This window comes from Bos indicus, chromosome 18 (assembly GCF_029378745.1).
Source record: "Bos indicus isolate NIAB-ARS_2022 breed Sahiwal x Tharparkar chromosome 18, NIAB-ARS_B.indTharparkar_mat_pri_1.0, whole genome shotgun sequence".
NCBI lineage: Eukaryota > Metazoa > Chordata > Mammalia > Artiodactyla > Bovidae > Bos > Bos indicus.
In genome coordinates this window covers 26,232,984-26,247,976 of record NC_091777.1, presented here as the reverse complement: position 1 = coordinate 26,247,976, position 14,993 = coordinate 26,232,984, and the positions used below count along the sequence as shown (strand labels likewise).

At 51.8% G+C, this 14,993-nt stretch overlaps 1 protein-coding gene across 1 annotated transcript in view; it reads right to left on the bottom strand.

Moving 5' to 3' along the window:
* Positions 1 to 4,816: 4,816 nt before the first annotated feature.
* ADGRG3 (adhesion G protein-coupled receptor G3) overlaps positions 4,817 to 14,993 on the bottom strand; it is a 28,299-nt gene continuing 18,122 nt past the window's right edge. The window contains exons 5-12 of the mRNA XM_070770205.1: positions 14,452 to 14,586; positions 13,887 to 13,926; positions 13,630 to 13,721; positions 13,361 to 13,473; positions 10,493 to 10,773; positions 10,191 to 10,284; positions 8,600 to 8,874; positions 4,817 to 6,118 (exon numbers count right to left, since the gene is read on the bottom strand). Of these exons, the coding sequence (XP_070626306.1) occupies positions 6,006 to 6,118; positions 8,600 to 8,874; positions 10,191 to 10,284; positions 10,493 to 10,773; positions 13,361 to 13,473; positions 13,630 to 13,721; positions 13,887 to 13,926; positions 14,452 to 14,586 (1,143 nt within the window). The 3' untranslated portion in view covers positions 4,817 to 6,005. The remainder of the gene's footprint in view (positions 6,119 to 8,599; positions 8,875 to 10,190; positions 10,285 to 10,492; positions 10,774 to 13,360; positions 13,474 to 13,629; positions 13,722 to 13,886; positions 13,927 to 14,451; positions 14,587 to 14,993) is intronic.

Genomic DNA, 14,993 nt, shown 5'->3' with positions numbered 1-14,993 from the left:
CTCCTTTTTCCTTTTGTCTCGTGCAACACCTAATTTCCTCCGCATAGTTGTTTATTCCTCTTTACCCATTCCCAGCCCACGTAGGCATCATTCTGACACTCCCCAACTCCCCACCAAATGAGCATTCTTTCTCACGCTGTCAGCATTTTTAATTGGCGTTAATGATATTGTATGAATACTTTTCTGTTTCTTAGATATTTGCTAAGAACTGTGTATTTAAGATCCACCCACTGGACCTCCTTGGTGGTCCAGTGGCTAAGAGTCTGGGCTCCCAAAACAGGGGGCCTGGGTTTGATCCCTGGTCAGGGAACTAGATCCTGCATGCTGCAACTAAGACCTGGCATAGACAAATGAATAAAGAAAATAAATAAATATTAAACAGACAAACAAACAAAAAGCTGTACCAGACTTTACTAAAAAAAAAAAAAAGATCCACCCACATTAATTTCCTCTTTACTCTCCTAGCCATGGACACCCCACTTTGCCATCAACTCCCATTATTCACAGATAATGCCACACACGTCATTGGTGGAGTCCCTTCTAGACCTGCAAGTGTATCTTTGGGCTAAAGAACCAGGAGCAGGACAGGTGGCTCAGCAGCAGCACTGCACTTTTTTTCAGGTGGTGAAACCTATACTCTCTCCACCTCCCACAATGCCTGAGGGAGCCTGGCACCGTTGCCCCCGCCAGCAGTTGATATTCACTCCCTTCCTGATGTTTGCCGGTTTCGTAGGGGTACAACAAGTTCTTACTGTCATTTGAGTATGTGCCTCTCTGATTACTAAAGATTTTAAATCTGTCTTCATGTGCTAATGTGTTAGCTTCAAGGGTTTCTTCTTCTGAAACTATCTTTTAAAAACTCAACCCATTTTGCTTTATTGCAGAATTATCTTGTTTGGATTTGCAGGACTTCCAGGTGTTAATCCCTGGTTCCAGATGCTGCAAATACCTCCCTCCTTTCTGTCACAGGTCCACTAACCTTGCCTGTAGTGACCTTCATTGAACAGAAAACTTTAATTTTGATGTATTTGAGTCTATCAGGTTTTGGTCTGACGTTTTGCACTTACAAATTTTTGTTTAAGAAATCCTTTCTTGCACTTAAAGTCACAAAAATATGTTCCCCTCTGCGATGACCTAGTCAGGTGGGATGGGGAATGGGAGGGAGGCTCAAGAGAGAGGGGATAAATGTATACAGCTAATTCACATTGTTGTACAGCAGAAACCAACACAACATTGTAGAGCAATTATACTCCAATAAAACATATTTTCCTATGTTAATTTTGTAATTTTGCCATGCCATTTAGACCTTTATCCTGCTGGAAGTCCATCTCTGTATGAGGAGTTAAGTAGGGATTTTGTTTTATTTTTCCCCTTACAAAGAGTTAATTTTCCAACACCATCATCAGATCATTTGTCCCTTTCTCGTGATGTCACTCTCGTCATACAGTAAGTCCCCAGGTGTACATGTGTCTGCCACAGAGGCCTCTGTTCTATTCCACTGGTCTTCATGTCTATCCCTGCACAGACTCCAAGTTGAATTTACCACTATGGCCTTGTACACTCTTTATATCTGCAGGTCAGTTCTTCCTTCTATGCCCTCTTTCATTAAGGATGACTTAGCTATTTGAGGCCTATATGCCTTAATATAAATTTTATTTTATTTAGTTTAAAATTTTTTATTTATTTACTTTTGGTTGTGCTGGGTCTTCACTGCTGTGCATGGACTTTTTCTAGTTGCAGTCTGTGGGCTTCTCATTGCGGTGGCTTCTCTTGTTTCAGAGCACGTGCTCTAGGGTGCACAGGCTCAGGAGTTGTGGCCCACAGGCTTGTTGCCCCGCGGCATGTAGACCAGGGGGCAAATGATCTTCCTGGACAAGGAATCGAACCCACACCCCCTGCATTGCCAGGCAGATTCTTAACCACTGGGCCACCAAGGAGACCCTTTCATATAAATTTTATAATAAGTTTCAGAAAGCCTAAAAAATGACTTAGAATCTTTATTGGAATTACACTGTATTTGTAGATCAATTTGCAAACAATTTTTATCTTTTGATATTAAATTACTTCTCTGAAAGCATGAAGCAAGTAGGTCTTCTTACTTCCTACCTATTTATTACATTGTAATGAAAAAGTATTAGGAAAGAAGAGTCTGGGACAGAACAGAGAGAACCTGGCAGGGAACCACGATGAGGGGACACCCTTCCTGCAGCACACAGATGACCACTGCCGCCTACGGCCTGATAAGGTGTCAGCCAAAGCCGAGTTCCGGCTTAGTCACAGTCACACTGTGTTAGGTGGGCAGCCCTCTTAGCCGGTATCTCATGTAATCATCAGCTTTGTCAGGCAGCTGCCGTTATCCCTGCATTGCAGATTCAGTAGGTGAGGAACTGGTCCAAGGCAAAGAACCTGGACCAAGCAGGCTGACCTTTGAGTTCGTGCTTTTGACCATCAGGCTGTCCACCTCCTAGGTTGTCCTTTGGATGTATCAGTGACAGGAGAACTTCGTCTGTCTAGGTGGACCTTGGGGTGTTTTTTCGCCATAGCCCTCCCTGGCCTTAGCATGTGCTCAACTTGGTGCTTGGAGCCACTTTTGCAGTGACTTCAAGCAGTGAGGGACCCCAGCCCCTCTGCCACTGCCTAGCCCTGAGGTGGAGAGCCAATCAGCAAACAGGACATCTCTGCTGTTAGCTACGCACCCCTTCAGCTTTCCCCAACTGCACCTGGAAACCCCGCCCATCCAGGGCTTGTGGTTCTATCCATCCCGCATCCCACTGAGCATGTCTTAAGTGAGAAAGCAAGGAAAAGGCAAGAAAAAAACCACTGTCCAGGATTTCCCTTGAGACTCGGAGGTCAGGGACAAGGTAATAACTCTAAACCCCTGGAGCCCCCAGCTCTAGTGTCGGCCCAGCTTTCATGGTGGTCTTGGGCGGGATTGCTGGGCCTCTCTGGGCTCAATTTCCTCCTCCCCACCCAGGGCTGGTTCACTTGGCAGAGCTGTGCAAGGAATCTGGAAGAGAGCCTTTTTTTAAAAAAATGTATTTATTTTCAGTTGAAGGATAATTGCTTTACAATATTGGATTGGTTTCTGCCAAACATCAACATGAATCAGCCATAGGTATACATATATCCCCTCCCTCTTGATAAAAGGGAGCTTTGAACTTCATATCCTCCTAGTTAACAAACAGGTTGCAGAAGCTCACAATTTGCTTTCAGTTCAGCTCATTTCAGTTGCTCAGTCATGTCCGACTCTTTGTGACCCCATGAATTGCAGCACACCAGGCCTCCCTGTCCATCACCAACTCCTGGAGTTCACTCAAACTCACGTCCATCGAGTCAGTGATGCCATCCAGCCATCTCATCCTCTGTCGTCCCCTTCTCCTCCTGCCCCAATCCCTCCCAGCATCAGAGTCTTTTCCAATGAGTCTTCTCTTTAGGCCAAGGGGTTTCTCATGGAGCAAACTAACTCCTGCTGACTTAATGTCGGGCACTTCACTTTGACCACCTCACTTAAGACTCAATGGGCTTCCCAAGTGGCTCAGTGGTAAAAAATTCACCTGCCAAAGTAGGAGACCCAGGTTCGATCCCTGGGTTGGGAAGATCCCCTGGAGTAGGAAATGGCAACCCACTTCAGTATTCTTGCCTGGAAAATCCCATGGACCAAGAAGCCTGGCAGGCTGTAGTCCATGGGGTCGCAAAAAGGTGGACATGACTGAGCAACTGAGCGTGCACACATAAGACTCAACAAGCCCCATCTTACGTAGGGTGAATCTGAGGTTCAGAGAGGTGTGGTAACAGGCTCAGGGTCACCCAGCCTCTAAATAGCAGAGCTAGGATTTGAAGCCAGGCCTGTCAGACACTGAAGCAGCCATTCTTCCTGAGGACAGGTTACTAGCTCTGAGACTTTGGGGTAAGGTTGCTGAGAACTTCAGTGTGAGAAACAGATGTCTATGAAGATAAGCCCTGAAACCCACCAAGTTTGTCCCCAAAAACTGATAACGTGGCTCAACTGTTGCAGTGTCCACACTCTTAAGATTTCCCTTCTAGGAACACAGTGATTTGCATAAAGCCAGGGTCCTGGGCTTCCTTTCTTTCATCTGTTTGCTGAGTGGGAGGAGGGAGAAGGGAAATCCAAGTCCAGGGCATTTGTGGGGAGCAAATTGACTGGCAGCCAGGGGTTGTAGTGAGGCTCTAATAATAATAACTTCTCACCTGCGGAAGGTGCTAGACTTTCTGCAAAGCACACTGGGGAGGGTGGGGGTTGAAGAGTGAGGCTGAACAGTAAGTTGGGTGAGGTGCAGTGTAGGGCAGAAGAGAGGGGTGGACGCCAGCGCCCTGCCCTCCTGGTCGGGCCGGCCCAGGAGGCCAGCGTGTCCCTGCATTTGTCTATCTCTCCTTTTGTTTTCTTTCTTTGGGTCAGTTTATCTGTTCATCTTTCTTTCGGTTTATCTTTCTGTCTCTCTCTATCTTTCCATCTCTCTATATCCGTGTCTATCTCTACTGTCTCTGCCTCTTTTTTGTTTCCTACTGAGGAAACCAGTGGTTTCAAAACCAAGCCCAGCCACTGGAAGTGACAAACCCAGCTGGGTCTGGCCTGAGGCACTCCCCTGGCACTATGGGAGCTTGGATGCCAGAAGAAATGTCCATCCTCTCTCGGTTCACAACCCCCCTTCCCCCGCACTGGCTCCTCAGCCCTCAGGTGTGCTGAGCCCTGAACCTTATGCCCTCCACCCCCACCAAGACAGCAGGTCAGAGGTCAGTCCACCTGAGACCAGCTGGGACCTGGGACCCTTTGCTGCAATGTTTGCAACCTGGGCAGACCTCTTCTCCAGCAACAAAATGCAGAGAAGCTATATGGGACTAGAAATAACTGCGGGCATGTGCAGTTGGGCCAATTCTGGACAAAAGAAACAAAACAAAACAAAAAACTAAAAAAGTCCCTAATGCCACTTCTGAAGAGCCAGGAATAAAAACAGGGTGTTGAGGAAAAAAAGCTGGGTACTGTGCATGCCCCCTGTACTCAGCACCACCAGAAGGATGGGCAAACCACCTAAGCTAGGCTTCCAGCCAAACCCCTGGACATACCCCTACCCTCACCCCATGAAAGAAATCGGCTTCACCACCCCTGCCCTCAGGGAGTGAGCAAGCAAGGCAACCTGTTGTTAATTCTCACTTTCCCCTTCTGCAGCAGGGGCCCCAATAAAGCCTTGCCTGAATTTCTCGTCTGGCCTCCCATCAATGTCTGTTGATTGAGAAAGGCCAAGGACCCTGGTCGGTATCAGGGCCACCCGTGAGGCAGTCAGAGGTGGAACTGGGGACTGCTTGAGGTAGCCCACCTATTGAGTAAGTGGCATTCCTTGATATTCAGGGTCCCCAGCACCTGAGGGGCTCCCAGCGCCCCTGAGTGGCAGGGGGACCTCTGTGAGGATGGGCCCTGGAGAGAGTGGCTGAGACCAGGTGAGACCAGAGGAGGAGCAACCCCCCCAACCCCCTCAAAACAAACCTCCAGTTCACAAGAGCCCCCCACGCCTGAGCGGGCGGCGGCCCTGAGTGTCCCCTCAGGTACAGGCGGCCCAAGGATGGAGCTGTGGGAGGGCAGTGATGAGGGGAAGGGAGGAAGGGGAACGACTGGGAAGGACCGACCTCCTTATTGGAACTCAGGCTTTCTGAGACTAGAAGGCCGTTTTGCTCTGAGGGCGGGTGGTGGGTGTGGGGGCAGGGTGAGGGTGTCACTTTGTACCGGCAGGGGTCTCAGGATCACAGGGACTTGAGACTCCTGCCGTCCTGGATCTGTGAACTCTCAGACCCGTAGGTGTATCTGAATAAGACCTTTGAGACAACATGGCCCAACATATTTCCCATCCCCTGGCTCCCCAGTCACATTGTGCGGAGAAAGGCGCTGAGGCCCAGGAGGCAGGCACCCCCTCCCCGCCACCCCCAGGTCACACGGCGAATTAGAGCTGAGTCCAGAGTGCAGGGCGGGCCCGGCCTGGCCACATGGCCTTCCTCTATTCATGAGACACGGTCTGGGCATGGTCAACCCGGGCAGTGCCAGAAGATGAGGTCACGGTGCTCTGGCTTGGGCAGTAGAGGACAATGAACCAGCAGAAGATGAAGACACCTGTCAGGGAGGAGAAAGCCTCAGTGAGCCTGGGGCAGGGCCAGGGCTGGCGGCTGCTCAGAGGCGAAACCGCTCCACTGTAAAAGTTCAAGAATGTACAGAAACATCAGCCCCCGAGATGAAATCTATTCCTGAAAAAGGACCTAATCAATATCTTGGGAATGAAAGCCAGTCCTTGAAATAAAATCTGTATACATATCTATCAGATATAACAAAGGCCGAAATGAAGAGATTTTCAACCATACGAAACAACGACCACTGCCCTTCTTATAAACAGTTATTCCAGGATGCGCTTCATCAAGAGGGAAGGTGTGAGGTGTGAAAACTGTAGTAAGTACAGACATTAAGGGAGAAGTAAAAATCTTTTGGGGTTTTTAAAAGAAATTTAGAACTAAAACCCTATACAACAGCAGAAGTATTGAGGGGACTTCCCTGGTGATCCAGTGGTAAAGAATCTGCTTTCCAATGCAGGGACACAGGTTTCTTGGTCAGGGAACTACGATCCCACATGCCACCAGGCAACAAAGCCTGTGTGCCACAACTAAAAAACTTCACACACCACAACAAAGAGATTGTGTGCGGCAATGAAGACCCAGCACAGGCAACAATAAAAAAAAGTAAACTTGTTAAAAAATATATTGAAAAGACTTCAAGGGTAGTTAAAGTAGGCTGAGGGCTCTGTTTGTGAGAAAGAGAGAAATACTGAGTTACTCACAGTCAGTGGAAAAACCTCAGTGCGGTGAAGTGTTCAGGTTTAGCTATAATGGGTAACCTCAGAAAAAATGACAATCCACAGTTTCAAGATGTGCCCCCAAACCTTAACCCCTGAGACTTCTCAGATGTGGACTCATGAGTCTTCATCTAGGGCCAGTCTCTGATGGCCTAATTATAATGACTCTGTTGTTAACATAGTTCCCACATATTGAAGGCTTACTGTGTCCCACACACACATTATCTCAGGTATTCATCATGAGATCTGGTGAGAAAAGTATGGGATAATCCCAACTGTACAGATGACAAGGATCTGAGGAGCTGAATGAGTTGTTGAGGTGGTGAGGGGAGGCAGGATTTGAACCTAGGTCTGCCTCTCCCCGGGTTTCCCAGGTGGCTCAGTGGTAAAGAATCCGCCTGCCAATGCAGGAGATGCAGGTTTGATCCCTGGGTCAGGAAGATCCCCTGGAGGGTAATGGCAACCCACTCCAGTATTCTTGCCTGAGAAATCCCACGGGCAGAGGAGCCTGGCGAGTTACCGTCCACAGGGTCAGGAAAGAGTTGGACATGACTTAGCAACTAAACAACAAGAACTGCTTGTACCCATGCTGCCAACGCCCTGAGCCCAAGCGGCGGCCAACCATGTTGCCAGGCAGTCTCGTGAGGCATTGGGAGCCAGCTCTGCTCCTGTGGGTTTGCACCCACTGGATCTAGACACCCTGCGTCCCTAGTGACTGCTCTGGACAGGATGAGACTGTGAGTCAAAGCCACACTTGCTGTTCCTCTCCGGGCTGTTTTCCCTCACAGTCGGGCTGTGATATACTTTTTTAAGTTGTGTGTATGAAACAGAAGTACGAGGAGGAAACGGGACAGGTGCAGGCAGGGAAACCCTGCCCCACATGTACCCTGAGTACCTGCCCCTTTGCTGGATATGGGAGGAAAAATTCTGCGGGGGCAGGGAGCAGGCTTATCTATCATTTCCTCCACTAATCATTTCCTTCCCGCCTCCACAGACTCTGTTCATGTCACATAGCCATCACATCACAGGATCTTGCTCTCCTGGCCACAGATGACTGGACCAGAGATGGATGTCTGATGGCCCAGTCAGATCCTTGACTCTCCTAAGAACATAGAAAAGACTGAACCAGACCACGGTTAGCAGACTGGGAAGATGACATAGGGATGAGGTGGTCATCTTGGGCAGCCAGTTGGAGACCATGGGTAAGAATGGGCCAGTGGAGGGAAAAAGTTACCACAAAGAGAAGGTGAGAGACTTCTTGTGACTCTGGAGAAAAAGATGGAGCAAGTATCTGCTTTGGTTTTGGTGGCTGTTCTTGACCCTGCTATCAGCTCCCATGAAGTCAGCCAGTCTTTCTACCCTGGGGTCCTTGGGGGAGCCTTGGGTATTTAAAATCAGTACCCTTGAGTACCACTGGGCCTCCCTGGTGACTCAGTGGTAAAGAATCCACCTGCCAATGCAGGAAGTGTGGGTTTGATCCCTGGGTCAGGAAGATCCCCTGGAGAAGGAACTGGCAACCCACTCCAGTATTCTTGCCTGGAAAATCCCATGGACAGAGGAACCTGGTGGGTGACAATCCATGGGGTCACAAAAGAATCAGACTCAACTTAGCGACTAAACAACAACAACCCTTGATTTGAGCTAGCCTGAGTAGAATCCTGTTTCTTGCTAGCTACACCCTCCCCCAAAGCCCCCCAACACCCTCTGGTGCAGGAAGGCAGCCCGTCTCCTCCCTAGCCCAGGAGCCTCACCTTGCAGAGAGGTGAACAGTGCAAAGACATAGGCCGTGAATTGGCCCAGGGACGTGAGGAGGGCCAGTCCCCACGGCAGGCCCACCAGGCACGAGAGGCCCAGCAGGGTGAGGACCCCCTTCCAGTGCTGCCCCTTCTCCTTGCCCGCTGTGGCACTCGACAGAGTAAAGATCTTCCAGGACACCAGGCTCAGGATCACCGCGCTGAAGAGGAAAATGATGAGGCAGTAGCCGTACACAGTGACATAGAGGGCAGTTTTCTCACGGAACCAGCACCTGGAGGAGATGGATGGCCGTTGGGACCAGAGGAAGTCCCCTGAGAGCAAGCCCCGGGCAGTCTCCCCAGCCTGTTCTTCTCTGACTAAGAAGATGCACCGCCCACATGTCCATCCATCCTTCCCCTGCTCTCCCAGGAGAGGGGATGTCATAAGGCTCCAGGTTGCTATCCCTTCAGACCAGTGGGCACAAAAGGCCAATTTGGTCCCAAAGGCATGTTTTGTTCACCCCACCTTATATTGGGGGAAAAAAAAACTGAATTAAGGAACACCCTTTTAAAAGTGAAAGGTTTGGCATATACATCCAGATTCCACTTGGCTTATGGGATCTTGGGCTTTGCTGGAGCCTCAGATGGTAAAGAATCGGCCTGCAATGCAGGAGACCTGGGTTCGATCCTAGTTCCCCCTCCAGGGATTGAACCCAGGCACTGGCAGTGAAAGCACCAAGTCCTAACCACTGGACCACCAGGGAATTCCCTAAATATGCCAATTTCTGCTTCTCTTATAAAACCATACAGCTGGCAGCTCTGTGGACACCCTCCTGAGGGATAGTAATCAGCTGCCAATTAGGCCGCTGTGTGATTGCCGGTCTGCGGCCGTGCCCACCCAGGCCGCTGCATGCATTTATGTTACCCGTCTGGCCCCTGGGACTCTGCATTCGAGGCCCTGGGCACAGCACCAAGGCCCCGCCAACTCTTCTTAGCACAGAGTCACGGGTCTCAGGTGGGAGCCCTGAGAGAGACTCAAATTGGCTCCACTGTTCCCTGTACTGCAGGGGTGAGAGGCCCCAGAGCAGGTGTGATCAACCCCCATTGTACAGACGAGGAGACGCAGGCTCTGAGAGGGGACGAACTTGCCCACGGTCACACAGCAACTCAGAGGCAGAGTCTGCATAGAACCAGAGCTGCTACAAGCACTGGAGAGTTGTGCCCTGCACAAGGGCACCTGGCGGGGGGTCAGGTGGAGGCTGCAATCCAGCTCACCCTGCACTCACCAGGCTGGGCACCTGGCATGGCAGGTCAGAGGGATAAAGGGGGTACCTTTTAAAAATTTCCCAAAGGTGCTATAGAGGCTGGTGGTGCCGCAGGCTGGAGCAGGGCGTCCTGCCTCCTGGTCCAGTCCTCTCCCCTTCTCAGCCCCTTCTCCTTGTCCTTCCTCTCTGGAGTTTACCCCTCCAGGCCATGAGCTAGCTGGATCTGAGGATCCGGCCTTGATTTACTCTCTTCTCGGGATTCTCCCCTCTTCCCACCTCCTTCTGGCCCTAATTTGTGCCCCCAGGGCCCTGAGGTCACCCCGACTCCCATAGCCACCACTCACAGCTCCAGTGTGATGACGTTCTTCTCATCACGGATGCAGTAGGGGCCGTAGCTGTTGGCGATCCCAGTACCGATGACTATTAGGGCAGGCAGGACTAGGGGCGAGGAGGGAAGGACGTATGGTGTCGCTGAGGCTCCCTTGGCACGTCCTCCTTCACATCCCCCTCTCACCGTTGATCCCTCGAGCTATGAACTAATCAGAGTGGGAGCTGCCACTGCCCATGGCCCTCCCCAAGGCTGGTCCCCTTCTGGCCTCATCCAGACAGAGCCAGCCAACCCTCTGCCTGGCCAGGAGATACCTACCCCAGCCCATAAGGCTCAGCTTCAGAAAGTAGTGGCTGAAGTAGGTGTTAAAGACCTTGATGACAAGCAGGTAGAGGTGGAAGGCTTCCAGGCCCATCCAGGTGAAGGCACAGAGCAGGAAGTAGTGGAAGACGGCCCCCCGGGCCCAGCAGGCAGCGTTGGACCCCTTCAGGCGTTGCCCCACATTGAGGAAGAAGGCCAGATTTAAGAGAAACAAGCTGATGCTCAGGGCCACATGGATCTTGGGGGCGTCTTCAGACTTGAACCTCTGCCGGGAGAACCTAGGGCAAGAAGGGCTAGTGAAGAAGGTTATTCAGACCTCCCCATCTGACCACCTCTGGTCCACTTCTCTGCCAGTGTGAGCACCCTCTGGTTCAAGTCCAGGGGCTCTCTCATGACCTGCAGGACCCTGTGGGTTCTGGACCTTTCTGGCTTCATTCCTTGACTCCATGCTTGAGCCAAACTGCACAACTTGAAACTCTGAATGCTGTTTGCTTCTCCACAGCTCCCAGACTTTGCCCATGCGCTTCCCTCTGCTCTCAGCTTCCCTGCTCCACCTTCAAAATCCTCCTTGGATGTTTCCTCCTGTGAAGGCTGTCTCTAAAGGCCACTTATCCCAGGCTTAGGTGGAAGTTTCCCAGAAGTGAGTGCGGTGTAACTCTCCTGACCCTTATTTCCATCTCTCTCCATGCTGTGACCTTGGGCCTAGCACAATAAGCAGGAGGAGGCCCTGCATTAGTTGAGTGACTGGATGGATGGCACGTGGATGCCCGAGGCCTTGAAATTGTAAGGAGATGAGGCTCAGAGTTAGACAGGGACTCAGAGTCACAGAGCAGGACAGGGGCTCCAGGCTCTCAGCCCACGGCTCCACGCCTGCTCTGTGGAGCTCACTGCACTTTCCTAGCCAATCAGTTCCTGCAGGACTCTCACTCGAGGGATGGGCCCTTAGGGCTGCCGGGAGGGGGCATGAGGGATAACGTCCACCACACCTGAGATGCCAGGCCCTACCCTTGGGAGATACTGACACTTCCTCCTGGCACTCCAAGCACTTCTCTCAGGGTCCAGCAGGGCAACCAGCTGGCAAGTCACGCTCAGCTTATTGGGGATGAAGGCAGTGTCCTGGGCCAGGGCTTGGGGATGGGGGCAGGGGTGGTACCACTTACACTCATCGTTTGGTCTGAGATGGGGGGTGGAGCTGGTGGGGGCCACAGCTCCCCAGAAAAGCAGCACCAGCATGTGGAGAAGGGCAATGGGAGGGCCCAGACTGGGAGTCAGGAGACCAAGGGCTGCTCCAAGCCAGTCATGGGTCAGAAGGCCAGGCATGGGGCTGCTCCCACGGGTTCCTTCAGCAGAAGTTCCTTTGGGTCCCTCAGCCATGGCTGGGGCCTGGGAGAGCCTGGGACCGGCTACAGCAGCTTCTGCTGTCCCTGCTCCTCCTTCTTCCAGGAACAGCCCTGGGTTTCCCCAAGGAGTACCCTTCCCCACTCTCAGCCATGAACCTCAGACCCAAGAGCAGGCATGTGATCTGGCCTGACCAATCAGTGTCATCCATCCTTTCACCGCAGTGGGCCTGTTAAGTCATGGGCACATGGTCTAAGTTACACCAGTGAGACTCAACTCTGCAGTACAGGGACAAAACTGAATACACACGCACGCACACACACACACACACAGGGCATGCACAGGCTCAGCTTCTTTGGGGTGTGATCTCTGCAGGGCCCTGCACTCAGAAGGGCTCTATGCTTGTTTTAATGCTTTGTTGCCACCATCTTGAAATTCTTAATGATTTTTGAACAAGGGGCTACGTGTTTTCATTTTGGACTGGGCCCTGCAAATGATTTAGCCAGTCCTGTCAGTATGTGCAAACATGCTCACACACACACACACACACACACACACACACACACACACAATTGAATGCATGTGGAAAATGGTGAAAACTGAATGAGCTCTGTATTCTCGTTAGCTGCTGTGTGTGTGTGTGTGTTAGTTGCTCATTCACATCTGACTCTTTGAGACCCCATGGATGGTAGCCCGCCTAGGCTTCTCTGTCCATGGAGTTTTCCAGGCAAGAATACTGGAGCGGGTTGCCATTTCCTTCTCCAAAGAGCAGTGCTGTGCCAATATCAATTTCCTGGATTTATACTCTACTACAGTTTTAGATGGAGAAGGAAATGGCAACCCACTCCAGTTTTCTTGCCTGGAAAACCCCATGGATGGAAAGCTTGGTGGGCTACAGTCCATGGAGTTGCAAAGAGTCAGACACGACTTCACTTTCACTTTCACAGTTATAGAAAATGTCATCACTGAGGAAAGCTGGATGAAGGAACTGGGATTCTAGGTACTATTTTTGCGACTTCCTGTTAGTCTATAATTATTTCAAAATAAAGTTTTTTTAGAGACTTCAATTCTGAGGCTTAGTTCAGAAGATTAGCTGTTTAGGCAGCTGAGAAGCTATGATGCTAGCCTGGGGCTCCCCTAGGCCCCTGAGTATGAAGAAGTTGCCTGACATGACTGACAAAGGAGAAAGCGAAGTGGTGAGAATCAGAGGGACACAGAGTCCCAGGGACGTCTTTTGAGCACCTGGATCCAGCATCACCTGAAATGAGATCACCTTGGGTTTTTCAATCCCGTGAACCATGTGTTATCTATTTTAAGTCAATTTGAGTTGAGTTTCTGCCACCTGTAACTGAAATAGCCAGACACTTTTCAGCCTCCAATCCCATTTTATAGATGAGGAAGCTGAGGTTTGGAGAAAATATGAGTATAACACAGGATTAACACTGCTCTGTTGGTTTCTACCCTACCCTGCTGCTGTCCTTGAGGGCAGGAAGGAGATGGGGGGTGGGGCTGGGCAGGGTGACCCACCTCAGGACAACGTAGAGGACGATGGTGAAGGCCAGGAAGATCATGGACGTTCCACAGCCAGCCTGGGAAATGTGTATGAGGGCCCTCACGGTGACCTCATCCAAGATTGGCCTCTGTGGGTGATTCCCCCGAACGAGAATCCTATCAACTGGAGGCCAGGCCCGCACACCCCAAAGGCCTGGCCCCTGCCCACAGCCACCCTGTTCCCTGGCCCAGGAGCCTTGGCATTTCTGGAATTGCTGGGATGGTCGGGGAGGGGGCACTATTACCAGCAGCAGGGCGAAGAAGGTCAGGTGGTCACAGCGGCAGACAGTCCTGAGGACTCCGACCTCTGTGGAGCAGCCCTTGGAAGACCAGTCTCCTGATGACCCAGGGGAGAAGGAGAGGGAGCACAGCAGAGGGGAGGGCAGGAAAAGGGAAGAGAGAGGTCCGGAGAGGAAAGGAAGAGGGGACGGCCCTGCTGTTGGAGTCCGACTTACCCTTACCCTCCCTTCATCTTACCCGGGGAAGGTCCTCCAGGCCCTACCTTTAGTCGCATCCCAGAATTCACAGCTGAGGTTCATGTTCTAAAACCAGAGAGTGGGAGACAGGGGCGAGGCAGGGGTGACTGGGAGCGGGGAGAGGAGGGTGAGGGGAGAGGGGGGTGCTCCGTGTCTCAGCATGTGCCTGCATTAGGTGGAAGCAAGGCTCAGCCTGTGGTCACATAGGAACCACATTTGAAGCATTTCATGTATCCCAGGTCAGCGTGTGGGGTGTGGATTGGTGTGGGTGGGAGGGGCGTATATCTGGGGGCTCCTTTAGGGGCACGCACATGTGAGCAGATGTGCAAAGCCGTGTGTGTGCATGTGGGTTTCCCAGGTCCACCGGGCCCCTCTGGGAGCACGTGAGTGGAGCATGTTGGGAGGACATGCATGCATAGGCTGGACATGTATCCATGGGCACAGTTGTGTGTCTGGTCCTAATGGCTTCTCCCAGGTGGATGTGGGAGGGTAGGAGGGTGCAGAGTCCCCTGCGTGTCTGTCTATATGCCTGGGGATGCCCACCTGCCCATGTGCCCCTTGGGAACTGCCAGTCCAGGGTGGGGGACTCACGGGGGGCTGGTACTGGTGGGAGAAGGTGATCTCCAAAGGCTCAGCCAGTTCGGTGACGTTTATGTGACCCAGAGTCAAGCCCACTATGCGATTGTTCAACACTCTGCTGCCGTCCTCCCGGCTGAGCAGGGAGCCCTGTGGAGGGATGCGTGGGAAGCCAGGCTACACAAGGGGCTCCCCCGACCCAACCCTGGTGGGGGCTCCTAGGACCCTCTAGGGCTTGTGCACCTTGCCTGGAGGGAAAGGTCTGGAGCCAGAGGTCCAGGGGAAAAGGGGTCATGGGCGACCTTCTTCCTGCTGCTCCCTGGAATCTGCACCGGCTGTGCCAGGACGGGCCCTACACTCTAGGCCGAATGGCCACAATGCTGTGTATCTGATAGCTGTCCATTTCTGGTCCCCAGGCCTCCTCTGCCCTCTTAACTGGAGCACAGGGTTAGAAGGAAGATGAGACGAGAGATGGAGGACAGTGGATGCCTACAGTGGGGAGCCCCTGCCCACCAGCACTCAGGGATGCACAAGCCCCTGTGTGAGTGCAGACACAC